The 25,064-nt window shown below is 40.8% G+C and overlaps 1 protein-coding gene across 7 annotated transcripts in view; it reads right to left on the bottom strand.

Moving 5' to 3' along the window:
• Window positions 1-16,929: 16,929 nt before the first annotated feature.
• The window catches only part of LOC137299127 (band 3 anion transport protein-like), a 112,387-nt gene continuing 104,252 nt past the window's right edge, over window positions 16,930-25,064 (bottom strand). For all 7 annotated transcript variants that reach the window (XM_067831652.1, XM_067831650.1, XM_067831657.1 and 4 more), the window contains 2 exons: window positions 23,519-23,692; window positions 16,930-17,106 (listed from right to left, as the gene is read on the bottom strand). In XM_067831652.1, coding sequence (XP_067687753.1) covers window positions 17,029-17,106; window positions 23,519-23,692 — 252 coding nt within the window. In that variant the 3' untranslated portion in view covers window positions 16,930-17,028. The remainder of the gene's footprint in view (window positions 17,107-23,518; window positions 23,693-25,064) is intronic.

Raw genomic sequence — 25,064 nt, 5'->3', positions numbered from 1 at the left:
GGAATATAGGACCAAAAGAGAGGCGGTTTTCGTAGAATAAGATACCTTCAAATCGTATGGGATAGATATTTGACGCGATATTTCTATTATAGATAAGTAGATGTAGATGACATGAAGAGGTACTGATTTATAATGGGTTAGTGAGGTTTCTGCCGCTCAAGCACTCTCACGAGAAATAATGTACATAAGAACTGAGTGAGTGAGTGAGTAAGAACGTCCTTTACGTCTGTTAGTTTCAATATTACGGCTCATTTGATTCACGGAGAGGTGTCCCGTGGCAGGTTCTAATTCCTTGACCTTCCAGTTTTGTTGGCTTTAGACTACAGTTCACAAAGGTCGTGCACGTGAGTTACTTTGTTTTCAGCATCTCCTGCCATCAGCTGACACATCGTCATCAAATTATGATACTCTGCAAAACGGCATGAAACTCAACTTGTAGTAGTATGGCTACCAATTCTCTCACTGTTCAGTCCCTGTCTGCCGCCTCGACATCACTGTGTGCAGCCTCGACATCACTGTGTGCCGCCTCGACATCACTGTGTGCCGCCTCGACATCACTGGGGCGAGCAACATGTAGAATCTGCCGTTTAGGACACTCAACGTTCCGTGAACGGACCTCCATGAAAGCCGACTGAGCGCCAGTGCATGCCCGCTAATGGTGTAGTTAGTGTCAGGTTAGTAGCTGTGTTCGTCTCCGTGTAAGTAGCAGGGGTTATGTCGAGTCACACACTATGTACACTGTAGAGTAGGACACTCTGGTCATATAACCATGGGCTGTCTGGATGGTGGGGAAGTCAGTCGTCCCGTCTGTGTGACAGTCTAGGCTTGGCAATATGTCTGTGTGACAGTTTGGCCTTGGCAAAGTGTCTGTGTGACAGTCTAGACTTGGCAATGTGTCTGTGTGACAGACTTGTCTTGGCAATGTGTCTGTGTGACAGTCTAGACTTGGCAATGTGTCTGTGTGACAGACTTGTCTTGGCAATGTGTCTGTGTGACAGACTTGTCTTGGCAATGTGTCTGTGTGACAATGTAGCCTTGGCAATGTGTCTGTGTGAGTCTAGCCTTGGCAGTGTGTCTGTGTAAAACAATATAAGATGTTCTAACTGTCACTGTCTTACACAGACATAGGAAATACGTTCCGTTCCCCCTACATGTAGAGTGTAAGTGTACATTTACCTTGGGCTAGTATAGGCTAGTATGGTGCTTTAACGTTGAAATAGCCCACGGGGAAAGATACTTTATTACATTATACATGGCACCATTATTCAAGACAATAAGCAGACCTGTATACGATTACATGTCGCATACAGCAAACCCTTATACCGTAACAGGTCATACATTCGTGGACACAGTGACGTCCTCACTGTCTACACGCCATCGTTAACTCCCCGTACAGTAACACCGCAAAGGAGAGTCATCCCATGTGGACATGTAGAGTCATCTCTATGTTGTTTTACAAGACATATACAAGATATCCGAGGGAGAGAGTTTATACGTGTTTATAATCGATATCTGTTAGAGTCTGTTCTTCCAACTGTGTCGAATAATGTTAAATTCTGTTCCTACGATACAATTTAACAAGAAGTTGGTCTCAATAACATATTTCTTCTTTATTTTAGACTTTTGAAATACATACCCAAACATTGGACCAAAGGCATCAAAGATACAAATTATAAAAAGAATTAGTAAACCCTCCATCCACTATATATTCTTGCACAAATGCCCAAGACCACGACTCTATATTAATATACATATTGAATACTCAGCTACTTGAAATTCCATCAGTGTCTCTTTATGGTCTTCAGCTGAAATGGGAAACCAGACTGAAAATTACTCTATCAGATGAGTATCTTGACGACTGCTTTGCATTAAGTGATATAACTACCTACCATACAAAAGCCAAGGCTGTTGAGTGTGAACTGATTCTTTGAATAAGTACAGCTAAGTCATTTCTCTTTCAGATAGGTGTCAGTGATAATACTGCATGTGTCCTTTGCAATAATGATAACGAAACTTTCGAATACATATTCTATCTGGGTGAAAAACCTACCTTATGTCTAAATTTGTCTACTGGTATCGATGCAAAACCAGCTGACGTCTAAATATATAGAACATTTTCTGCTGGGCGACAAGGTGGCAGTTGTCCAGATTCACCACTATTTATTTCCATCAAGATATACATTAACAAAACAAGACATGATTTTACTGAATTAAATCTAAACCAACTGATATATTTCATAAATTATCTTTTCAACTAGAAAAACATATTTTCGACGACAATGCTGTAAATCCCTTATAAAATGGCCTTCGCTGTTTCCTAGATCTAAGAATACTTAATAAATAAAAGAAAAAGAAAAAACACACAACATTTTACTGTTTGTGAGTAAATCCGTTCAGCACCCTGTGTTTGTCCCGCTATCATTCTTTTTTCTGTTTTGATCTCTCTTTCTGCACGTTTATTTCTACCATCATGTAAATTAAGCCTTATTTGTAATCTCTCTCTGTGGATCAATAAAAACAGACTGAAAAAGAAACTATTAAAAAAGGAAACAGTAGTAAACATAGGTACATCTTAGATTGTAATGTACATATATGCTTGCATACTTAGCACCTCCACTTCCCTGTTACAGTGTCTCCCCTTGAATTAGTAGGGACACGTCCTGTATCAGTCAGTGTATTTAACAATGAGGGTGTGTTAAGGCTTATAATGACATAACTGTTTCTGATCGGCATACCGTGCCAATACTCACTGATTAGAGCTGGTTCAACTCATTACTGGTATTGTTCTGGCCTCTCTATCAGTGATGTAGCACGACTAGCAACACTGCAGGATCACAGAAAAAACAGGGAGGGATGTCATGAAATATGTCTACACAGGGCTTAGGGACGACGTTTTGACTACTCTACTCTTGGCCTCTCTATCAGTGATGTAGCACGACTAGCAACACTGCAGGATCACAGAAAAAACAGGGAGGGATGTCATGAAATATGTCTACACAGGGCTTAGGGACGACGTTTTGACTACATGTCCACTAAACCGATCTGTTTATGATTAGCGAGATGAAGGTGTATACCCGTCCATCTGAATGTGGAGGTGTCTTTTTGTCAGCGTGATAAGGACAGATAGCAGCACTGCCGGAGTGGCTATAAGCAGGGAGACTATATACACGTTGTGCATGATACCTGCTATAACACTGCGTGTAGGAAGGAGAACTGTCACATCCCACAGTTGTATGCTACAGAAGACGGTTCTCTACACAACACGACAGCTGCACGCATATGCAGGTGAGTCTTCATCACAAGAACTTAGATCATACAAAATTTACGCAGAATGAATTTTTGTTTGCAGTATCCCTTTTTTTCCTAGTTATTTTTGTTTGTGTAAAAGACAAGTGTACGTCGCGGTGGTACTAGAGAGCGGTGGTACTGTTTTGGGGAGTTTCCACTGATTATGACGTGTAGACAGTCAGACCGTCAGCGTCCTCATCATTATATTACCTTTTACGGTTTAAGGGTCTATTGTGCACACCGCGTACTTATACTGATCTGCCACTGCTAAGACGTGTCTGTGGTATTAAGTCGGTTTTCACAATTTCACTAAAACTTAAACCATATTATCCACATAAGGGATCATTCACATGCCTTCGGCGATACGAGGGAAAGTATGTTCCGCTATTCAAGAATTCTCGAAAGGATATATACAAACATACAGGCACAGATATAGAGAGATACACAACCCAAATCCCAATAACCTGTCGATGGAGACACGCCTCCTTCCAATACTCTCCATTTTTTCAGTTATCAATAATCCTCAATTATTATTCCCCTGATGTAGCAGAGACCAGGGAAAAGTGACGTTCGTCAAGTGTTGGGTAATCCAACAGAAGCCAAACTGTGCTGTCATCAGTCAGGTCTTGTAGCGACATAACTAAAAGCCCCGTAAACACCCACTCACCCAACCCCAGACAGTGAGTGAGTGAGTTTAGTTTTACGCCACACTCAGCGATATTCCAGCTATATGGCGGCGGTCTGTATACAGTCGAGTCTGGACCCTAAAGTACATTTATTAACACAAAGAAATAATATAGGACGACTTGAAGACAGTTTATTTGGATGTAGATGCATGTCGTGGTTGAGAAGTAGAGATTGTTGGAAGTGTTAAGTCTTTCGTTGTGGAATACACCGGTCAGAACACCACACACTTCACTTCAGACTTGTCCGTTCAAATGGGGATCATCGAGCAAGTTTTTAAGTAAATTCCCTACTGCATGAATTATGAATAGCATGGTACGTGACAGGTAGACAGTCCATTTAATCGGAGTTGACTGCACTCATATTTTCGTTTCGTCATATCAATGTCATAACACTAGCAAAGGTGTTAATGTACAGATTATTTTTTTCCTCAGTATTACCGTGAGACACGGTCCCCGTAACGACATCCACCATCACCCGACATGACCTCTCCACGTCAACCGAGGTCATCCCGAGTTCCTCATCCCTCAAGGTCATCCAGGGCCGGATGTGCTGGACGCTATGCTTATGTCTACACCAAGGCAACCGTCCGGAAGATTCCAATGAGGAGAAGACATTCTAAACGCCCAGCTGTCGTGACTCAGAAAGCTTTAGCGCCACTGGCAGTGTCTATTATACCTCCCGTAATAAGGAACCTTGCCTCGGCACCTGGACTGGTCAGTCTGGCGGTAGGACATGTAAGACACAATTCGTGGAATGATACCTCCAAAACTGAACATAATCGTCGGCATGATGAGAAAGTTGTACCACAGATTTGCAATGGCTGGCCTGTCGGTCAAGTCTTCAGTTTGTGTCCGCTTGATGACGTCAGCTATGTATCCAAGACGTGCCAAATCATCACTTGCCAAACAAATGTTCCGCCTCCCTCCGAAATTACAGAACATTGTTAGACGAACTGTTGGGAAACTGCTCTTGCAAATAGTGACACTGACTGTTCAGACACATCGTCTCTTTACATCAACAAAGAAAGACACCAAGACTCCCAGAATAAAACGTCTGTTGGGGGTTCGGAATCACTTAGCCGAATCCTACAAAAACTTCAAGTTGACAAATTCAGACAAGAGACTGGTCACACTTGTGTTAGTTATGCTCCTGGGGTCCAGACACAGGGTTGTCGACGCTTTGACAAAGGGCAGGAAATCTCTCTGTCACTTTCCATTGTCTGTTACCTTGTCTAAAGCTGGGTATAGATTGATGTCCCAAGCGCTAATGGCACTGGCCGCTCAAGCAATGCAACATATCTTGACCGTGGCTCTCTGGGGCGTGACCAGAGTTGTCGTGCCGGTCCTGCTGTCTGCCAGCAGGCTTGTACAGTCGACGCTGGCAGCACGGTTGTCCTGTATTGTTGGATCACACATCAGACGTCTCGCAGTGGAAATAAACATGGAAGGTTGTCTTGACGTGGCGTGTGTAGTATTGGAAAAAATGTCACCAGTTTTCAAATCAGTGGCAACCCTGGTTGTGTCAAAGGTTGTGACTTTGACCCTGAAAACATTAAAGTCTCCTACCTTTCATCAAATGTTGTCTTGTGCAGTCCACGGTATCATCATTCCGGGTGCGATCAACTCCAGTCATATTACCGTGCAGTATTCCCGACGGATTATGTACAGAATCTTGAATTCATCGACCATCAGAAATATGTTATCTCAAGTGACACGGAAGTTTATATATATAGTGATACCACTAGCAGTGTCGTCCGCTGTGGCAGTGATGATGTCGCTGACGGTACGTCGAGGGCTTGCCCGGATGACGCAGACCTTTATCGTGCAGCCGCTGCAACTGTTGGTGCCAACAGATCTGATAAACACAATGCATTCAGCCATGAACAGCCTCGTTCCCCAAACAATGTCGGCCGCCTCGTTACTAACTCTGCAAAACCTCATATCCATCAAAAGTCAGAGCGAGAGTGCAGAACTGAAGGAAATCATCAAGACAGTCATTCCATATTTGGTAACCTTAGATCCGATGAGTGTGTTCAGCCTCGTCCGCCATGTTATGACGTTACGGCCAGTGCAGGTTTTTCTTCACCCTGCGCTAGAATCTTCCGCGGAGCTAGCAAACCAACTTCAAATTCTTGGAAACTTCACCATCAGTGGGATCACGTGTTCCTTACAAAAGATGAAATCCCTCCAACTCTGGCCGCAAAGTGTAATTATGCTGGAGAACAGACTTTTGGTCCTTCGGGCGTATCAGGAACACCTCCTAACGATTTTACAAGGTATGACGTATTCTGAAATGGTTGATTTCTGCTCAAGGACAGTGCAGGTTCTGATGTCACCGGAAGCAAGATCGCGGATGTCGTCTGCTCTCCGAGACCTACTGTCTCCCTCAGTTCGCGGCCTCCTCGCCTGTACAATACGTGGGATACGGGCCGCCCCATCAGAAACTGATGTGGTTCTTGGGCTCGCGTCCGTACAGGAGATGGTGTACGGTTTGATGCGGATGCTGACGTCGCCAACGTTGCAGAAACTGATCTACCCGGTGTTACGAGGCCTGCTCATCCCCGTCGTACAGGTTGTCTCGTTGCCATGGTTACAGGATATCCTTCACCCAACACGACATTACATCACCTTCTGGGTAGACAAGATCCCACAGGGGACAATACTCAACCGTCTCAGTACAGGTCTGTGATCGTTGTTGACTCAACTGTCTCAGTATAGGTCTGTGATCGTTGTTGACTTAACCGTCTCAGTATAGGTCTGTGATCGTTGTTGACTCAACCGTCTCAGTACAGGTCTGTGATCGTTGTTGGCCCAGCCGTCTCAGTACAGGTCTGTGATCGTTGTTGACTCAACCGTCTCAGTACAGGTCTGTGATCGTTGTTCACTCAACTGTCTCAGTATAGGTCTGTGATCGTTGTTGACTTAACCGTCTCAGTATAGGTCTGTGATCGTTGTTGACTCAACCGTCTCAGTACAGGTCTGTGATCGTTGTTGGCCCAGCCGTCTCAGTACAGGTCTGTGATCGTTGTTGGCCCAGCCGTCTCAGTACAGGTCTGTGATCGTTGTTAGAACGCGGCAAGATTATTGCTTTGCCATTCGCTTTCGCAGCTTTCACAAACAGGGCAATCGTCGAGGCTGCTAAATTGCATGTACTGAACCGTGATACAAGTATGAAGTAGTACTATTTCAAACGCTACCGATCCTGTACAACAGCCATAGGGAGAGCCTTGGTGACACGAGCTCAGACTTCCTTGAAGGTCATTGACGGTGTAGTAAACGCACTTATTATATACATGTTTTTTCTATGGCTGTTATTTATGAATCTATATTTTGTACATATTAAACATTATCAAGAAGTATCGTGTTCCTTGTTTTCATTGATCAGTCTGACAAACACTGACACAGCTTCAGCTTTGGTGGATAGCAGACCAGGAAACTTTGATCGTAGTCAATGTGTTGAGATTGGGCTTAAGAGGGTCGTGGGGCTGCGAACGTTTCGAGAATAGCGAGTCTGGTGTGTGTTAGTTGACCGCAATATCATAACTCCCCTTGTGCTTCACATGTGAATGGGTGTTCAGATCACGGATTCAATTTCATTCTCAATATCCAGTCACAACTTCCAATTTGGACCATCGATCAAACATTGGTTTGCACAAAAAATGATTCATGTTGGAAATAGGATTTAATGTTAAACTATGCAATGAACATATGATTTAAATTTCTTAAAAACCTCCCCTGTGAGAGAAATAATATTCCATCGCGGAGATCATAAATTTATATGTTGAATATATAAGGAAGTCATAAAGGGTCCTTCTCAGTGCTAGGATTGTATGGTGCATTTGTGCGGCAGAGCTTTGTGTTTATAATAAAACATGAATGTTGAACATCAAACAAAACGTGGAGTGGTTAATCTAGAGCAGAATTTGATGGCGTTCATTAAATATGCCCCCAGAGAACAGGAAATAACGGTGTACGACATTAGATAGGGTCTCCAGCTGCAGGCAACACAGTCACAGTTTGAACATTGCTGCCTCAATCCTGGAACATGTAAATCCACGTGATGGTGTGCTACAGTCTATATCATTACGTCGATTACCTGTCCGTCCGACAGCCTGCCTTCATGTTTTATTTATGAACAGGTTTTCATAATGATTAATGTTACATTTAACCGATACCGCCAGTAGCTGATCAATGGAATTAATTTGACATGGGACGATTCACAAAGTAAACAGAATGTCCACAATATGAATGGCGTCTACTTGCAGTTATCTGAAGAACGGCTTACCGCTCTAGAGAAACAGAAAGTGAATATTACACCCACATCCTTCGATACTGGGCTCCCTGAGGATGATGACCTGCTGGCCGACCTGTTGGCCGACCCGAGAAGCTGCCCATTCCATCCTGACATATCCAGTTTTAGCTATGTTACATCTGGAGTGCGATAGGATCTGACATTGCGGTCTTCAAGTGAGCCATCTGGTGCAGTAACACTGGTATAGCAATTGTGAATAGACATTTGTCCTGTGCCTAGATCCTGTCAGATGTCTGCTGACGTAATATACAGAGAATCGGTGGAGACAGCTAAAAGGTACTCGACAGAATGACCGGCCCACCCCTTTCCCTTACTGTTACAAGGTTACGCCATGTCCACATACTGTTAGTGAGCAGATAGACGCACACTAGTGACGGAAAGGGAGATTGAGGTGCGTAGATCAATATGTGTCGACACTTGCTCGACACATGAATGTCGACTGACTTTCCTTTGGGGATATTCGACTGTGTGTGAACGAGTTTAGATTTATGCAGCTTTTAGCACCTCCCGGTCACATCACAGGAGGGACACCAGAGATCGACTTCACACATTGTAACCATGTGAGGAATCGAACCCGGGTCTTCGGAATAACGAGTGAACTCTTTGAGAACTAGACTATCCGACCGGCACCCATCTGCTGAACTCGCAGATCAACCATCTAACGATCGTTCGAGCAAGTGACAGGAAAGTCAGTCAAATCCACAAATCCAAATGAGTCCAATTATGTGTGATACCGACACATACCGGAAGACTACGGTCCCGAACACTTATCATGATCAAGACCGCCCACCGCTAAGCGGCCATTAGCGTATACTGCTCATCCGGGAATCGGATGCAAGACGTCTGTAAATCTGGAAATGTCTGTGAACCTGAGTCGAACTGGATGTGAAAGTAGGGATATTTTACGACGCTTGAATGTATACTCAGTAGACTTGGGATGAGGTATGTGGGACACACCTTTGTTGGTTCAACCCGACAATTTCCAGGTATATTACGGTAGTCTGGAAATAATTACGCTGGTCTCAGTCAGATGATGCAGTGATTGACGTTATCACCATCGATCTCCGCAAGTCGGACATGCATGAAGCACGTCGTCCAAGGGATCATCAGTCTGTGAGGATCCGGATTGGATGTCATCTTCAGTAACGTATGATAGTCGTAAGTGGCAACTAACGGAATCGACTGGTCAAGGGAAGATGTATTCCCGTCATTAGAGAAGTTGAGATATTGTGTGCCCCATGCAACTGCCAGTGAAGATGTCCGTTGAAGATTGTCAGTACTTTCAAAAATAAGTTTTCTGGTTTGATGAAATAGTGGAAGGTATTGGAAGGAATTGCTGTTCCATGTGCAAGACAGTGAACCATATGATGGCCTAAATATTTGCCAAACATGGGATATCACTTAAAGGCGGATTGGATTCAGCATCCAGGTTCATCATATGCTGTTCATGCAAAATGTGAAACTTCACTGTGATACATTACACTTAGATGTAACCCAACATTACTGGACACCTCAAGATTGCTACCTTTAAGTCGTAGGTTGCCTTGTTGTCCGTACTGCCCTGACCCCAAAAGAGTTCAGTATATATTTCATGAGTTCATCATGAATGTGTTCATTATTAACGGTATCAACTGTATTGACTTTTCTGCGAATACAAAACACAACAAAGAATCGTTTCAAGCACTGTTTAATATAGATACAAAACTGTTCTCTTCTAGCTTTCCGTTAGCCTGCAACCACTCTGTGATAAACTCATCACACAACAGTCAGACAGCTAGATGTACCCTCTCAGACAGCTGGGTGTAGTCTCAGTCAGACATACAGCTATGCTAGGTGTACCCTCTCAGACAGCTAAGTGTACCCTCTCAGACAGCTGGGTGTACCCTCTCGGACAGCTGGGTGTTGTCTCTCATTCAGACACAAATATACTACAGAGACTGTGGATATGTACAGACACCTTCACTGCACACAGAAGGTGGGGAACAGTAGGCTATCTCTAGTTACCTCACTCTACCAGGCTTAGGTCTAAGAAAGTTATAAAACAACTTCGAAAGAACTTGGCAGGTAATTAATACAATTATTCTTTCACTAATCTTAAGAAATAAGTGCCTGAAATAAGGAGATGCAGTTTCATTATCAAATGTCACCAGGATCATTATATATGAAAATGTGGTAATAATGTCGTTTCATTGGGGTAAACCCTCACAAGTGAGGCATACCCAACACTAAGTGTTGGTAACGAGCACTGTACACATAGTGCCCAAAGATCTTGAATTTCAAAAACACCTGGTGTCAGACTATAACCCAATAGCTTTTGAGATGTAATCTAAGCGCACACTTGCGTTCCTCAAGAAGCCAGATGCAGCACCTGGTATACAAGAAGTAGCTAGGAAGCCCAGAAGGAAGATAGTGACCATGTGCCCTAGTATGTCATGTACAAAGATTATGCTGAATATGTCATCAACAATTCCTGATAGTGGAGACAAGTGAACAATTCATGAACTAAGCAATGCAACATAACAACAACTTTTGTCATTCACTGTCAGATGTTAAGCCTTTTGATAAACTTTAGGATTAATGTTGGTTAGAAATGATTCTATGTGTGGCCCAGGACAGACCAAGACATCGAACTGGAGATTTGCTCAACCAACCATGATTGCAAACGAGTCAGATGACAATGTAGCTTTACACGCAAATCTTATCAACCACATCACAATAAAGAAATATCAAATATATTATTTTTTCACTTCAATTTTCCACAATCAACAATGCTTGGAATAGTGAATCCAAGAAAACATATATAAAAAGTCAAAAGAGTCCATTACAAAAATAAACATAAGTTTCTTCAGCTGAACCCAACTGAGAATGAGGGAGGATGTCACAATGGGCAAATGGCACCTGGAGAATTCGGTAAGGCATGTTAGGGAATTCTCTACATTACAACAAATATGGATTACAACTATGGGTGAAGGATATGGATTTCAAGCTGAGCTTAAACGATACAAAATGTAAGCTGACGCTAAAGGATATGGATTTCTAGCCAGTGTTTATGATATGGATTTCGAGCACAAGCAACCAATGCAAAAGATATTCAACTAGTCGTTAGGTTGACACAATACTTAAAACAACAATTTCTACACTTGGCAGAATAATGAAAAGAAATACTGCAGTGTCACAATTTGGCAACAGGTTGCAACCATAATATGAGGGCTGGTCAAAAAGTTCTAAGCCAACATAACATCTTGACTGGTGACACCAACAAATCTTAGGAGTGTTGTTGGACAGTGTTCTTCATCAGCATTTTGAGTTATTTACTCAAATAGATCAACTACCGCTAGTTTGAAAGCAACAGGTCCTTGAAGTATACTGGGGTATACATACGAATACAGCAGATTTGAGCTTGTCATTATAGGCCTAGCGTTTTCCATGGATATGTTCCTTCAATTTTGGAAATAGGTGAAAGTCGCTTGGGGCCAGGTCAGGTGAATATGGAGGATGAGGAAGTTCTTCAAAGCCACATTGATGTACTCCAGACTTTGCCAATCGAGAGGTGTGAGACGAAGCATTGTCAAGAAAAATCAGAACTCCAGCCCTCAACATCTCTCACGTTGTACTCATGTATACCCCAGTATGCTTCAAAGACCTGTTGCTTTCGAACTAGTTGATCTACTTGAGTAAAATAACTGGAAATGCTGATGAGGAACACTGTCCAACAACACTCCTAAGATCATCAGATGGTGTCGCCAGTCTAGAAATTATGTTGGCTTAGCACTTTTTGACCAGACCTCTTAGGCTGCCATAGCACAGGGACCGTGTGATGTCCAGATTGACTGACAGGTGTACAGCCAGCATACAATACCATTCAATTTTGTAGAACAGAAATGTATTTAAATTTTGAGAATATTCAATAATCACTATATAAATATAATATTGATGTCAGATTAGAGTACATAATGGACACCTTATGATTTCAAGCTGACATCAGTGGATGTTCAGAAAACAAAACACAGTAACCTGATGTCTGTGTGTCAAAAGACAACCAATCAACTGTACCACTCTCCTCAATATTGCAGTGAATAGATCCATTATTTTTCATACTGAATATACCCAATCTGTTTAAAAATGACTTGTTAGTATGGATGTGGTTGCTACAGCAACCTGACAAAATATGAGTGGGACAATTTACGAGCAGACAGAACACTCAGTAGAAACAAGTAAACAATTCTGAGATGATCTGGTGCTGTTAACCTAACTTTAGATATACGCCAGGTCACAGAGGCTAATCAAAGGTAAACACACTCATAATCTGAATGACAGCAAACCTTGGGATCGTTATTGGAGCCAGAACGTAGACCTGACAGCCTATGCTGTGGTTTGTTGACCGCAAACTTCACACAATCTGATAATATGTGGTGAGGATAATACTTTCTACATAACTACCCATTATCGTAATACTTTTCTTACAATTCTAAAAAAAACGTCAGTTTGAATTGACTAACAGAGGTTGCATACATGAACTGTGAAACCCCATGCCTGGCCACATCCTCACCCATCTGTGAATTCTGTGCAAACATGGTGTTACAAACATTGCCTGTGTCCTCAAGGGAGGTAACTCTAAACGTCTACGGGGAGTGTTGTGTAACTGGGGGTCGGACCCTAAAGGAACTAAGCCAGGGGATTCTCTCCACACACAATATAAAATATTCTAAAAATTTGCAAATATAAATTTGTGACATATTTTACATGGTATTAACAATATCAACAAATTGTTGTCAAGTTAAAATATAAATATTTTGCTCTGTTTAAGCTAAAAAAATTATGCTTCATTGCTAAATATAGTGCAAAGATAACGTCACTTAATGCATGTCATGTGTAACTCCAATCATACATAAAATTCCTGATCAATGAAAAAAAGACCCTCCAGGAATTCCAAACTTAAACAATACAAATTATTCCTACAATCACATGACAAAAGTTATTGTTGCAAAATTAATGCAGTCTGTTGGTTAATATTTGTACTTCACAAACAAGGCAAAGCACCACAGTCTAGGAATCATTTACATCGCAATATACCATATATAGATATCGGAATTCGTGTGTGGAAGTTGGGCCATGTCTGTGTGTAATCACACTTTAGCCTCTCCACCATTATACACCATACACATGTTAGACAGGAGGACATCTGTGTGATACATGTGGTGTACAATGTGTGACACGTGCTACACTTAACCCTCTCCCTGCTCAGTTCCCAATCACACACTCCCTGTAAACTCACTGACGATAACCTCCTCCACACTGCACAGTGACAGACGCTAAAGGGTTAACAGGAAACACAATCAGCACAAACTATTTTGAAGAAAAACTGATGCAACACAACATAGAAAAATAGCACATGACATGGATTTATAATTATACATAGGTTTGTGCTTACTTATATATATAGAACTGTACAATGGATTTCTTCCCTATACATATGTAAGCTGAAAAATGCAGCTTATAATTTAAAAACAATTTTAAAACAATGATCTGCCATCAGCTTGCATGTGTCCCATATCACTGAGTTCCCTTCTGATTTCCTTAAAGAATTGTTCAGTAGCATTACTCAAGAGTACCACCTCCTGACCCTATACATACACTGGTATACTAGTATTGATACTTGAATCCATGCTAGAATACTAGCCTACTGACTAGCATCCAAGCTTCTGTACTCGCATACTATACTTCTATACACAAGTTCATATGATAATATAAACATTTTGAAAGAAGATTCATTGTGAAGAAGGTGAAGTATCCATCTGTCTGTCAATTACTTCCTTCTGTGTGTTTGTTTACATATGTACATACATATTAACAAAAAAACAATGATTATGAACAGAAACATATAAAGCTTTTGACTTAGGTTGGCCAGAATAGGTAGAACAGTCATGACTACTGAATCTCAAAATATATTTCTTTACAGACAAGGTATATACTCAACTGACATAACAAAGCCAAACATCCATGGTATATCAACATACACAGAACAGTGTTATATTTATTGCCATATACTCAAACAGTATATAACAATGTTTGACGTTGTATATGATGTTATATCCTTGATGATGGTTGCCGACATCAGCCCTAGCTGTATACGGTCACGCACACCACTAACAACCAACTGGTATATATATCCTCACAAACACTAGTTGGATAATCACCCGATCATTGGGAACAAGAGGATGAAATTATGTTCAATATTTTCTTAAATTTGCTCCAAACTGTTTATTACAATGACCAAAAAGAGAATATTACCCTGTCTGTTTGGAAGCAGTTGTGCCATCAAAACAGGAGTTGATTGAAAACCTATCTATACTGGCCTATAGGTCAGTTCTAGTGTACAAACAATCACCGGCTAATTCACAGCAGCCCTAGCGGAAACCAGAGTATCATGAGACATGATAGCTCACATGCTGTGGTAACTTTATCAAAGTAGAAATATAGCAACACAAACAAATAGAATTATATATGCCAATAAACATGTAAAATAATCTGTGACGGCATCGTTGACGACTGGATGGTTCACTTATCTATATTGTCATCATCCACAAACATGACAAAAAAATAATCTTAAAATATGTGAGTTTCAACACCCCAGCATGAATTCTTGACATATTTTACACAATACTTACATTCTCCATCCAGAGGTGGCGCTGATTTAAAATCAACATACTTTACTCACTGCTTTATGCTAAGAAATATATGAATTGATGATGATGTAAATGATGATGATGATGATGATGATGATGATGATGATGATGATGACTAAAATGCTCTATAAGTCACTCGTTCATCATCTACATCTTTCAGCCATGTACGTAAGTATAAAAGTAGACTCCCAGGTGATGCATGACTGTGTCTGTACGTACACTGTCACACTGTTCATTACAACATATACCATGGAGTGTCCACAAGGTTTCATTCTAACTGCCCACAAGCACCACAGACCCTCCACATGCACAACAGTGTCACAATCCACCACAGGGAGTCCAAGTGTACATAAAACAAATAATGTAGTCCCTTTCTCACACTCGCTGTCACAATCAAGCATATTGTTGATTGGTTGAGCAAGCACCTGCAAACATTTTTATGTCACACCAGTAACTTGCTTTATCTGGCTATGAGGCACACACTTCAGTTATTTGCTATTTTGTTGTCCCTTCAAGCAAAATAACTGTCACATGATGGTGCATCTAGTCCTACAACAGGCAGGTAGTTGTCTCTCTTGCCCTACAACACAGCGGCAGAAGAGCCTCTTGTCATACAAAAAAGGCAGGCATTGTCTCTCTGACTATAATGCTATGTTCAAACTGAAGACACAAACACATCTTGTCAAATGAGCACAAATTAAAACGGAAACTATTTACATGTGTAAAGCTCCACACATCCATGGTTGCCACAACATTGTTCAGTGCCCTATTATCAGGCATTACCACAGATTCTAGGCTCTCCTCAACTGGTACTCTTAAAGCTGAGTTCGGACAGACTCCTTGTATCATCTACCTCTCACACTCCTCAAAACACAACATTAACAGTACCTAATCATATACAAAAACACACCAATTGCTGTCAGTGTTTTCATGAGTACAAATGAACCAGGGCAATGACAAACACAGACGTCCAGCTATGGTGTAGAATTGAGAGCCCATCACAGTCCTCTGTACAGCGATATTAAGCAGTCACAAGGCAAATACATTTTCTCCATTCAACTTGACTTGACCCCAGATAAGTTTTGGGCTGTCATCTGGGATTCTTTTATCAGGTCCATACACTGACGTTGTGATGTCCCAGAATGCAACAGCCATCCATCCACCAACACATATATAAAGCACTTATTGTTTCCTCAACTGACAGTAATCAATAACAATAACAATATATTTGTTTAAATATGGAAAGAAAAATAAATAGTCATCATAAACATTCATATATAAATAGGATCTTTCATCAATGTTAAAGGTTGTTTTGTCATATATGAAAATTGAACCCACACATTAACATGGACAGAACAAAACTTGAAATTTGAATCAGTTAAAGCTGTCAAACCCGAAAGGCCACTGCAACAGGAAGCAAATTATCAAAGAATTAGTTTCCACTAAGAAAATTAGCACCATTTATAACGCAGCCATGCCATTTGCTAGCGTAAAATCCACTGATGGAAAGAATTCATCCAGGAACAGGACCAAACTGAAATCATCAACATACAATGATTTCCAAGTACTCCTTCTTACAGAGATTCCACACACATTGTGAGTATCTGAATCTTCAGTCAGTCTTGCTGGACATGCCAACACTTAGTGTCTTTAAGATGATACATCCTTCACAAATTAGCGGTAGAGCCTTGAGACAAACTGAACCAAAGGTTCCTGGAAGGATGGTTTTGGTATGTTGTACACATGTGTCAGGCCTTCAGGAAGTGTTGGCCATGGGCTTCCCGACATTATCATGTCAAATTTGAGTTCCTTACTTTCACACAACATATTGGTGTTTTAAATACCAGTTATAGTATATATCCGTTTCAATGACAGCTTGTGTTGGCAGCTGATGTCACATTGGACGATCACAGTAGAGAAACCTGGCATGGAAAAGGTTTTGTATGATGAAGGCTGGAAGGGAAGTTTTATATTTGATTTTTGGATGGAGTAATCCAGGAGATTCTACTCCAGCTGCAATGTTTTGGTATTGCTTGGATGGATACAAGACGTTCTCTTATATTGGCATGTGGACCTGGTCGTAAAAGTCAGGTTCATCCTCATCATCATCAGACTCGTCCTCTTCTTTATCCAACTGGAAGTATAAGAGAGAACAGTGATGTGCTGGCAGACAAGTTCACATTGAGTCAGTAAGCAGAGTGAACCTGAGTGTGAGGGTGAGAGACATCAGGAAAAAACTTGTATCCTTACTGATAGAACCCTCCCCTGTAATACTACAGTGACCCGTGATGTAAGATAGGACTTCTCACAACATGACCTACAATATACTGTTTTAGAGGCATTTTAGAAGTTGCTGAGCTGAAGGTGACAGAACAAATATTATGGATGGTCAACTTCTTTACTTTCACAATAGCGACGTTTCGGTATGGATTCTTATACCGTTTTCAAGCATATGGGAGGACAAGGTGTAACAGTTTATATACAGGTACATGAGATATTGCTGAGGAGATTAACAATAACAACAACATAATTGAGGAGATGAGATAACAAAAACATCAAAGGATATAACTAGAGTTGCAGTTGGTGGGGGATTACAGCGTTCAGGAGACCAATTAATACCCCTAACACCTTTATCCTCAGAGACTTCAATGCCCACCATCCATCATGGGGCACCAAACCCTATACCTGCAGTAATGGACTTGTGACGATACGCCCATGCCATGATACGATATGTATCACAATACTGGTAGTCCGATACATACGATACGATACGTATCACGATATTTTGTCCTTGTATACAGAAAAATAAAAGTACTGGAAATAATGTGCTGTTATGTTATCATTGCAGGGAAGGTATTCTTCTCCCAAGAAAAATAAAACATGTCATCATGAAAGACATTTTAATAAAAATGTTTAGCATGTGTCAGTAAAGTAGTGTTTTCCCAAAAAATGGAACAGCAGGGATCAACATTGGCACAACTGGCTTTTTTGCACAGATAACAAAATAAATTTGTGAAAATTATCTCAGTCGGAGCATATCCATGGCAATATTTTCCACGAAAATCTAAATAGAAGGGGAGACGGTGTTTTCGTAGACTGCTAAGTATGTAAGTATCGTGTTGAATCGATACACGACATCCATACCGATGTATCGCATCGTGCAGCTCTTGAATCGTGATAACTTGCATATCGATTAATCGTCACAACTCTACTGGCTAGACAACCACAACCTAATCACCCTTAACGACAATCAACCAACCAGAATTGACTTATCGCATTTCCAGCTACCATCTGCCATTGACCTAACAATAACAACACCAACCCTGGCAAAAGCTTGCCTATGGGAGGCACACCAAGACACCTGGGGCAGTGATCAACACCACCCACAGAAACAAAATACAATCTCAAAAAAGCAGAGTGGACCAAATTCCACAAACTCTGCACCCAACTCAACACTGCCAAAATAAACCATTGGAGAAAATTTTGTTTATCCCTTAGGCTCGACTCATCTAATTCTGGAAAATTGTGGAATAAATTTAAAGCTATACAGGGAAGTTAAAAAAAACTCATTCAATCTAACCTTCCATACCACCCCACAAACAAACAAAAAGCAAATGCCATGGCAGCCCACTTTTCGGACACAAGCAGCTCCACCAATTACCCACCCACCTTCCAACAACAAATCACAAACCATCACCCCTTCACTCCTAAACCACCCCACACACATCTACCCTATAATAAACCAATAAACATTCATGAACTTAAAACAGCACTTAAACACAAAAAAAAACAGCCTCAGCCCCGGGTCCGGATCACATCACCTACACAATCATAAACAAACTTCCACCCAATATGCTCTCCCTTACCCTAACACTATTTAACAAAATGTGGACCCTAGGGACCCTACCAGAAACCTGCAAACTCCCCAGACTCCTTTCGGCCAATCTCACTAAGTTCTCATCTCTGCAAAACTCTAGAAACAATAGTTAACAATAGGTTAAAACATCATATCCAATCCCACCAACTTATAAAGCAGGACCAGAGTGGCTTCACTCCAAATCGACAAACTTTAGATCATATTTTGCATTTGGAGAATGATGTTAGGGTCGCACAAGCACAGAAACAATACACATTGGCCATCTTCATAGATTTCAGTAAAGCTTTCAACATGGTTTGGCACAATGGCCTCATCAAAAACTTCACGAAAATGCCATACACGGAAACATTCTAAATTTCATTCACAATTTCCTTAAAGAGAGACAAATAATAGTCAAAACTCACAACACCCTTTCGGACCCATATCCCGTAGAAAATGGCACCCCCCAGGGCAGTATCCTATCACCAACCCTTTTTAACTTCATGATCAATGACATTTTCCCTGAAAAATGGCCAGAAATTACAACCGCTAAATTTGCAGATGATATTTCATTTTGGATTTCTTCCACGTCAGTCATTCAAGCCACCATTAAAGCCCAGCGCATGCTAAATCACCTTCAAAATTGGGCCCATAAGTGCGAGTTCCATTTTAATGTTAAAAAAAAACGTGGGCATCTTATTAAAAAAAACAGCATATGCAAAATTATACACCCAAACTACACTCAAACAATCAAAAAATCAATTTCGAAAAGGAAGCAAAATTTCTAGAAGTAACGTTTGACAAACACCTAACATGGACTCCCCATATTAATAACCTGGTCAACAATTGTCAAAAAGACCTAAATTTAATGAAATGTATTCCAGGCACCATATGGGGAGCTGACAAACAAACACTAATCAACATATACCATTGTCTTATACAGTCAAAACTGGACTACGCCGCTCCAGTACTGCACTCCCTCTCTCCCACCAACCTCCAAAAACTAAATTCTATCCAGTATAAAGCCCTCAAACTGGCCCTAGGGGTCAGGACAGGCACCCCCCTATCTACACTACTCTTACTCACAGGCATCCCTTCAATCAGTACACGAATAAACCAAACCACACTCAATTACTGGGCTGGGGCCCAACACAACCCCATTTACAATATTATCAAATACAAATGCACCAACATAAAAAAATCCACCTTAAAAAAATTCAAAAACAACAAAAATATAGCAGCATTCTACTCACACCTCACCAGTCTGCTACATGCTCAACAACTAGACACAATACAGCACACACCTCCCATAGCAAGTTACATCCACAACAAACCACCACCCACCACAGACACCACATTAGAATCTATTATACTCAACTCCCCTACAATACCTGACATTCACTCCCAAAGAAATATCATCCAAACCCACTTAGACACTCGCTATCCCAACCACACACACATATACACAGACGCATCCATCTCACCAAACAAAACAGTAGGAATAGGCATACACGTACAAACATCCCCCACAATCACCACAAACTTTCACCTCACAAACCATATAAACACCACAACTGCAGAATTACTAGCCATACTCACAGCCCTTCACACTATCCCCACCCTCCCAGCCACCCATTTCCTTATTATCTCCGACTCCCTCTCAGCAGTAAAACAACTTCAAAATAAATACTCTAAATCCCGACCTGACCTTATCCACCAAATCACATTACAAATCAGCAAGCTACACAAACATAACAAAAATATCACTCTACTTTGGATACCTGCACATACACACAACAAAGGCAACAACACAGCAGACTTAACAGCAAAATTAGCAACCACTCACCCATCCCCACACATCCCATTCCACACCTCCAAAACAGAAATCAAACAACTAATCAAAACAAACACATCCACACTGAACTACACACAAAACATAAACACAAGCAAGTCCATCTGGGTCAAATCCATCATCACACAACCCATTACCAAAACACCTACATTCTCCAACACCCCCCACACAGACACCCTCATCACACGACTTATCACAGGCAACACCAACTTCAACCACAACCTATTCAGACAAAACAGACACCCAGATGGACTTTGCCCACACTGCAAAACACCAGAAACAATAAAACACATATTCACAGAATGTAAACAACAACAAACCAACATCACCCACCTCCACAGCTCTATACCCCTTAAATTCCACAACAATGTTCACCTCCTATTCAACCCCTCAAACCCAAAACTTATCTTTTATGCCATAGCCACTTTCATTCTAAATTCTAACATAACACATAAAATATAATCCACAAGCTCTCTCCGCCACAACTTTATAAGTCACGGCTGCCATTTTCCTTACAGCTCGTCCGCCTCACCTAACGGTCCCACAAGCCGGTGCACGGTTGTCTTGTCCGATGTCCGCACCTGGCTACACGCTCTCCCTCCAGCCTACAGTTAGCTCACAGTTATCCCCTCCCGAAGCTTTGTAAATAAACAGCCTTTTAACGTTTTAATCTACATAAACCTCTATTTTAACAAACATTTTATCACATAACACCTATACCTACACAACCAAAAATATATTTTATCCAACAACCACCATGTATAAATCATAGCACATCACAGCTAGCATCCAACCACAACCCCCTACAACCATTGTACATAATCACCTTCATTTTTATCCCAACACCCATTTTATCTTTTGTCACTCCATCATAACAAAAACATATTTTATACTTACTCCACCCCTCTTTCCTACCCAGTACACCATTTCTTAATCATTATTCAATTTTAACAACAACAGGCTCTAGCCTTACCGCTTCCCCCCCACCCCCCCTTCATACCCACTCTACCAATCTTTCTACATCTCTTACCAACAAGCTAATTACCCTACCCCCATCCTTCCTTTCGGCATTCAACCATTATGGTTCCTTCCAAATTACATAGGTTTATCCCTTTCATTTACCATTTTTTTTTGGGTAGGTGGTTTAATCTATTCTTAGTATTCATTATTATCTCTACCCCCACCTACCCCGTCGGCGATATTGGATATATTATGTTAAAAGCAGACGTTAAACCCCCATAAACTGTAACTGTAACATCCCATAGCCTTGAAAACGGTACAAGAATCCATACCGAAACATTGCTATTGTGAAAATAAAGAAGTTGATCATCCATAAAATCTGTTCCGTCACCGTGACCTACAATAACATTATAGTACCAGTGTATGAAATACAGCCTGCCTGACGGCCCCAGATGGGCTGGATTTCTGAATTTAGAGCTGGGCAGTAAAATGGTCTGGTAAAAATTTTCAATGTTCCATACCTCTGAGTAAATTAGACAGTATCATGGTGTCTGGTCTGGTTAAAACCATTTCAGGCTACTAACATTAAGCTACCAGTTCTGATGGGGTTTTGGCTTATTGCATACACTGGTAGTTCCTACAAATGTGGGAATGAGTGAGCATGTTTTTATGCTGCTTTTAGTCGTATTCGAGAAATATTATGGCAGAGGACACTAGATATGGGCTTCTCATATTCTGCCATTGTGGGGAACTGAACACATGATTTCATCATGTTGAGCCAATGTTTTAACCACTGGGCTACCACATGGTCCTACAGCTGTTGGATGACACACTGAACATCTTTCCACACTTGAGGGCAACTTGTTTGTAAATTCGGTGTCTTCACATGAGAACTACAGCTTAAAACAACATGTTATGGTCCAGTGCATACAATAACTACATGCAACCTGCGTCTGGTTAATGGATTTGCCCAAAAGAAAACAAATATATCATTCATATTTTTGAGACTCATTAACATGCATCTTTCACGCTCACGTTACATCCCAATACAAACTTATATGCATAACATTTAGAGATAGAGATAAAATATAGATGAGTGTGAGCAAAATTATTTTAAAAGTATGGACTGATTTTAGAATAAAAGAATTTGTAAGTTTAGTTTTGTTTGGATTTCCATTTAAATTAGAATTTAGATTATATCATTGAACATAAAAATACCTGTGATATCTGATGTAGGAACAATTAGGACAAATACAGTAAGTAGTAAGGAAGTAAAGAACATTGGTAAAATGTAGGACTTATGTCTTTGCTGTGATGATTTTCTCAATAATCTGTATTTAAAACTATATGGACAATTTACCAGTGGGTTGTACGGATTTTTGTCTTCAGAAAATCTCAATGTAGGAGGGAATGAAGAACTATAAGACATCACCAGTCAAAGTAATAATCCTTTTGAAGTTTTGATCTTGTGGCAGTTTATACCCTTCTCTCTTAAGTCGCTCACTTTCTGGTTGTTACATTGCCCTTACCACAACATAAGATACTGGTAAATTAGGCTATATCAAGCTACTCTACAGTAGTAATTTTAAGCATTTAGGAAAACCCGACAGGCTGTGCCCATTACATGCCATGGGGGTGCCTCTACTCAGGTAATTAATCCCTAATTAATCCTTGTAGTTCATTTGTGACGTAGCTCAAATGAGAGGTAGTTCCTATGTACTTGTACTCAGTTCTTGCTCATTTCATGGATCAACATGAAGGCTAGTAATGTATTCAAACATACGTTTTGTGTGAGAAGGCTATATTCAGATATATGCAATCAAGTTTAAACAGTGACTCATTACTGAGTGTCCCGGAAGAAGCCATGATGAGGGATACCTCGTGTAGCTCCTGTTTGTTGAAGAAACGGCTCATGATCTGAAGACGCAGCGGTATCAGCAACAAGAGTACGAATGGGAAGGCGAGGGCACCTTGCGTGGACTTGATGACCCACAGGATGACCAGACAAACCAGCTGGATAACAGTGAAGATGTGCATCTTCAGGGTCCGCACCTAGAACACAGCATTAGTTAAACCATCAGTCTATGTAACTGAGAAAACACCTAGAACACAACATTAGTTACACCATCAGTCTATATCACTGAGAAAACACCTAGAACACAGCATTAGTTAAACCATCAGTCCATATCACTGAGGACACACCTAGAACACAGCATTAGTTAAACCATCAGTCTGTATCACTGAGAACACACCTAGAACACAGCATTAGTTAAACCATCAGTCTATGTAACTGAGAACACACCTAGAACACAGCATTAGTTAAACCGTCAGTCGATATCACTGAGAACACACCTAGAACACAGCATTAGTTAAACCATCAGTCTATGTAACTGAGAACACACCTAGAACACAGCATTAGTTAAACCATCAGTCTATGTAACTGAGAAAACACCTAGAACACAGCATTAGTTAAACCATCAGTCTATGTAACTGAGAAAACACCTAGAACACAGCATTCGTTAAACCATCAGTCTATATCACTGAGAAAACACCTAGAACACAGCATTAGTTAAACCATCAGTCCATATCACTGAGGACACACCTAGAACACAGCATTAGTTAAACCATCAGTCTGTATCACTGAGGACACACCTAGAACACAGCATTAGTTAAACCATCAGTCTATGTAACTGAGAACACACCTAGAACACAGCATTAGTTAAACCATCAGTCTATGTAACTGAGAAAACACCTAGAACACAGCATTAGTTAAACCATCAGTCTATGTAACTGAGAAAACACCTAGAACACAGCATTAGTTAAACCATCAGTCTATATCACTGAGAAAACACCTAGAACACAGCATTAGTTAAACCATCAGTCTGTATCACTGAGGATACACCTAGAACACAGCATTAGTTAAACCATCAGTCTGTATCACTGAGTACACACCTAGAACACAACAACAGTTAAACCATCAGTCTATATCACTCAGTACTCATCTAGAGCACAACAATAGTTAAACCATCAGTCTATGTCACTGATCAGTCTATATCACTGAGAACACACCTAGAACAGCATTAGTTAAACCATCAGTCTATATCACTCAGTACACACCTAGAACACAACAACAGTTAAACCATCAGTCTATTTCACTGAGCACACCCTTCAAGAACACACCAACAGTAAAACCATCAGTCTATATCACTGAGAACACACCGAGAACACAACAGTTAAACCGTCAGTCTATATCACTCAGTACACATCTAGAACACAACAATAGTTAAACCATCAGTCTATGTCACTGAATACACCTCGAAAACACAACAATAGTTAAACCATCCATCTTTATCACTGTGAGTACACTTCGAGAACACACCAATAGTAAAACCATCAGTCTGTATCACTGAGTACACCCCTAGAA

This window comes from Haliotis asinina, chromosome 10, assembly GCF_037392515.1.
Source record: "Haliotis asinina isolate JCU_RB_2024 chromosome 10, JCU_Hal_asi_v2, whole genome shotgun sequence".
NCBI classification, from domain to species: Eukaryota; Metazoa; Mollusca; class Gastropoda; order Lepetellida; family Haliotidae; genus Haliotis; species Haliotis asinina.
Note: the sequence above shows the minus strand (reverse complement) of the source record. Positions and strands in the feature narration are given on the sequence as shown.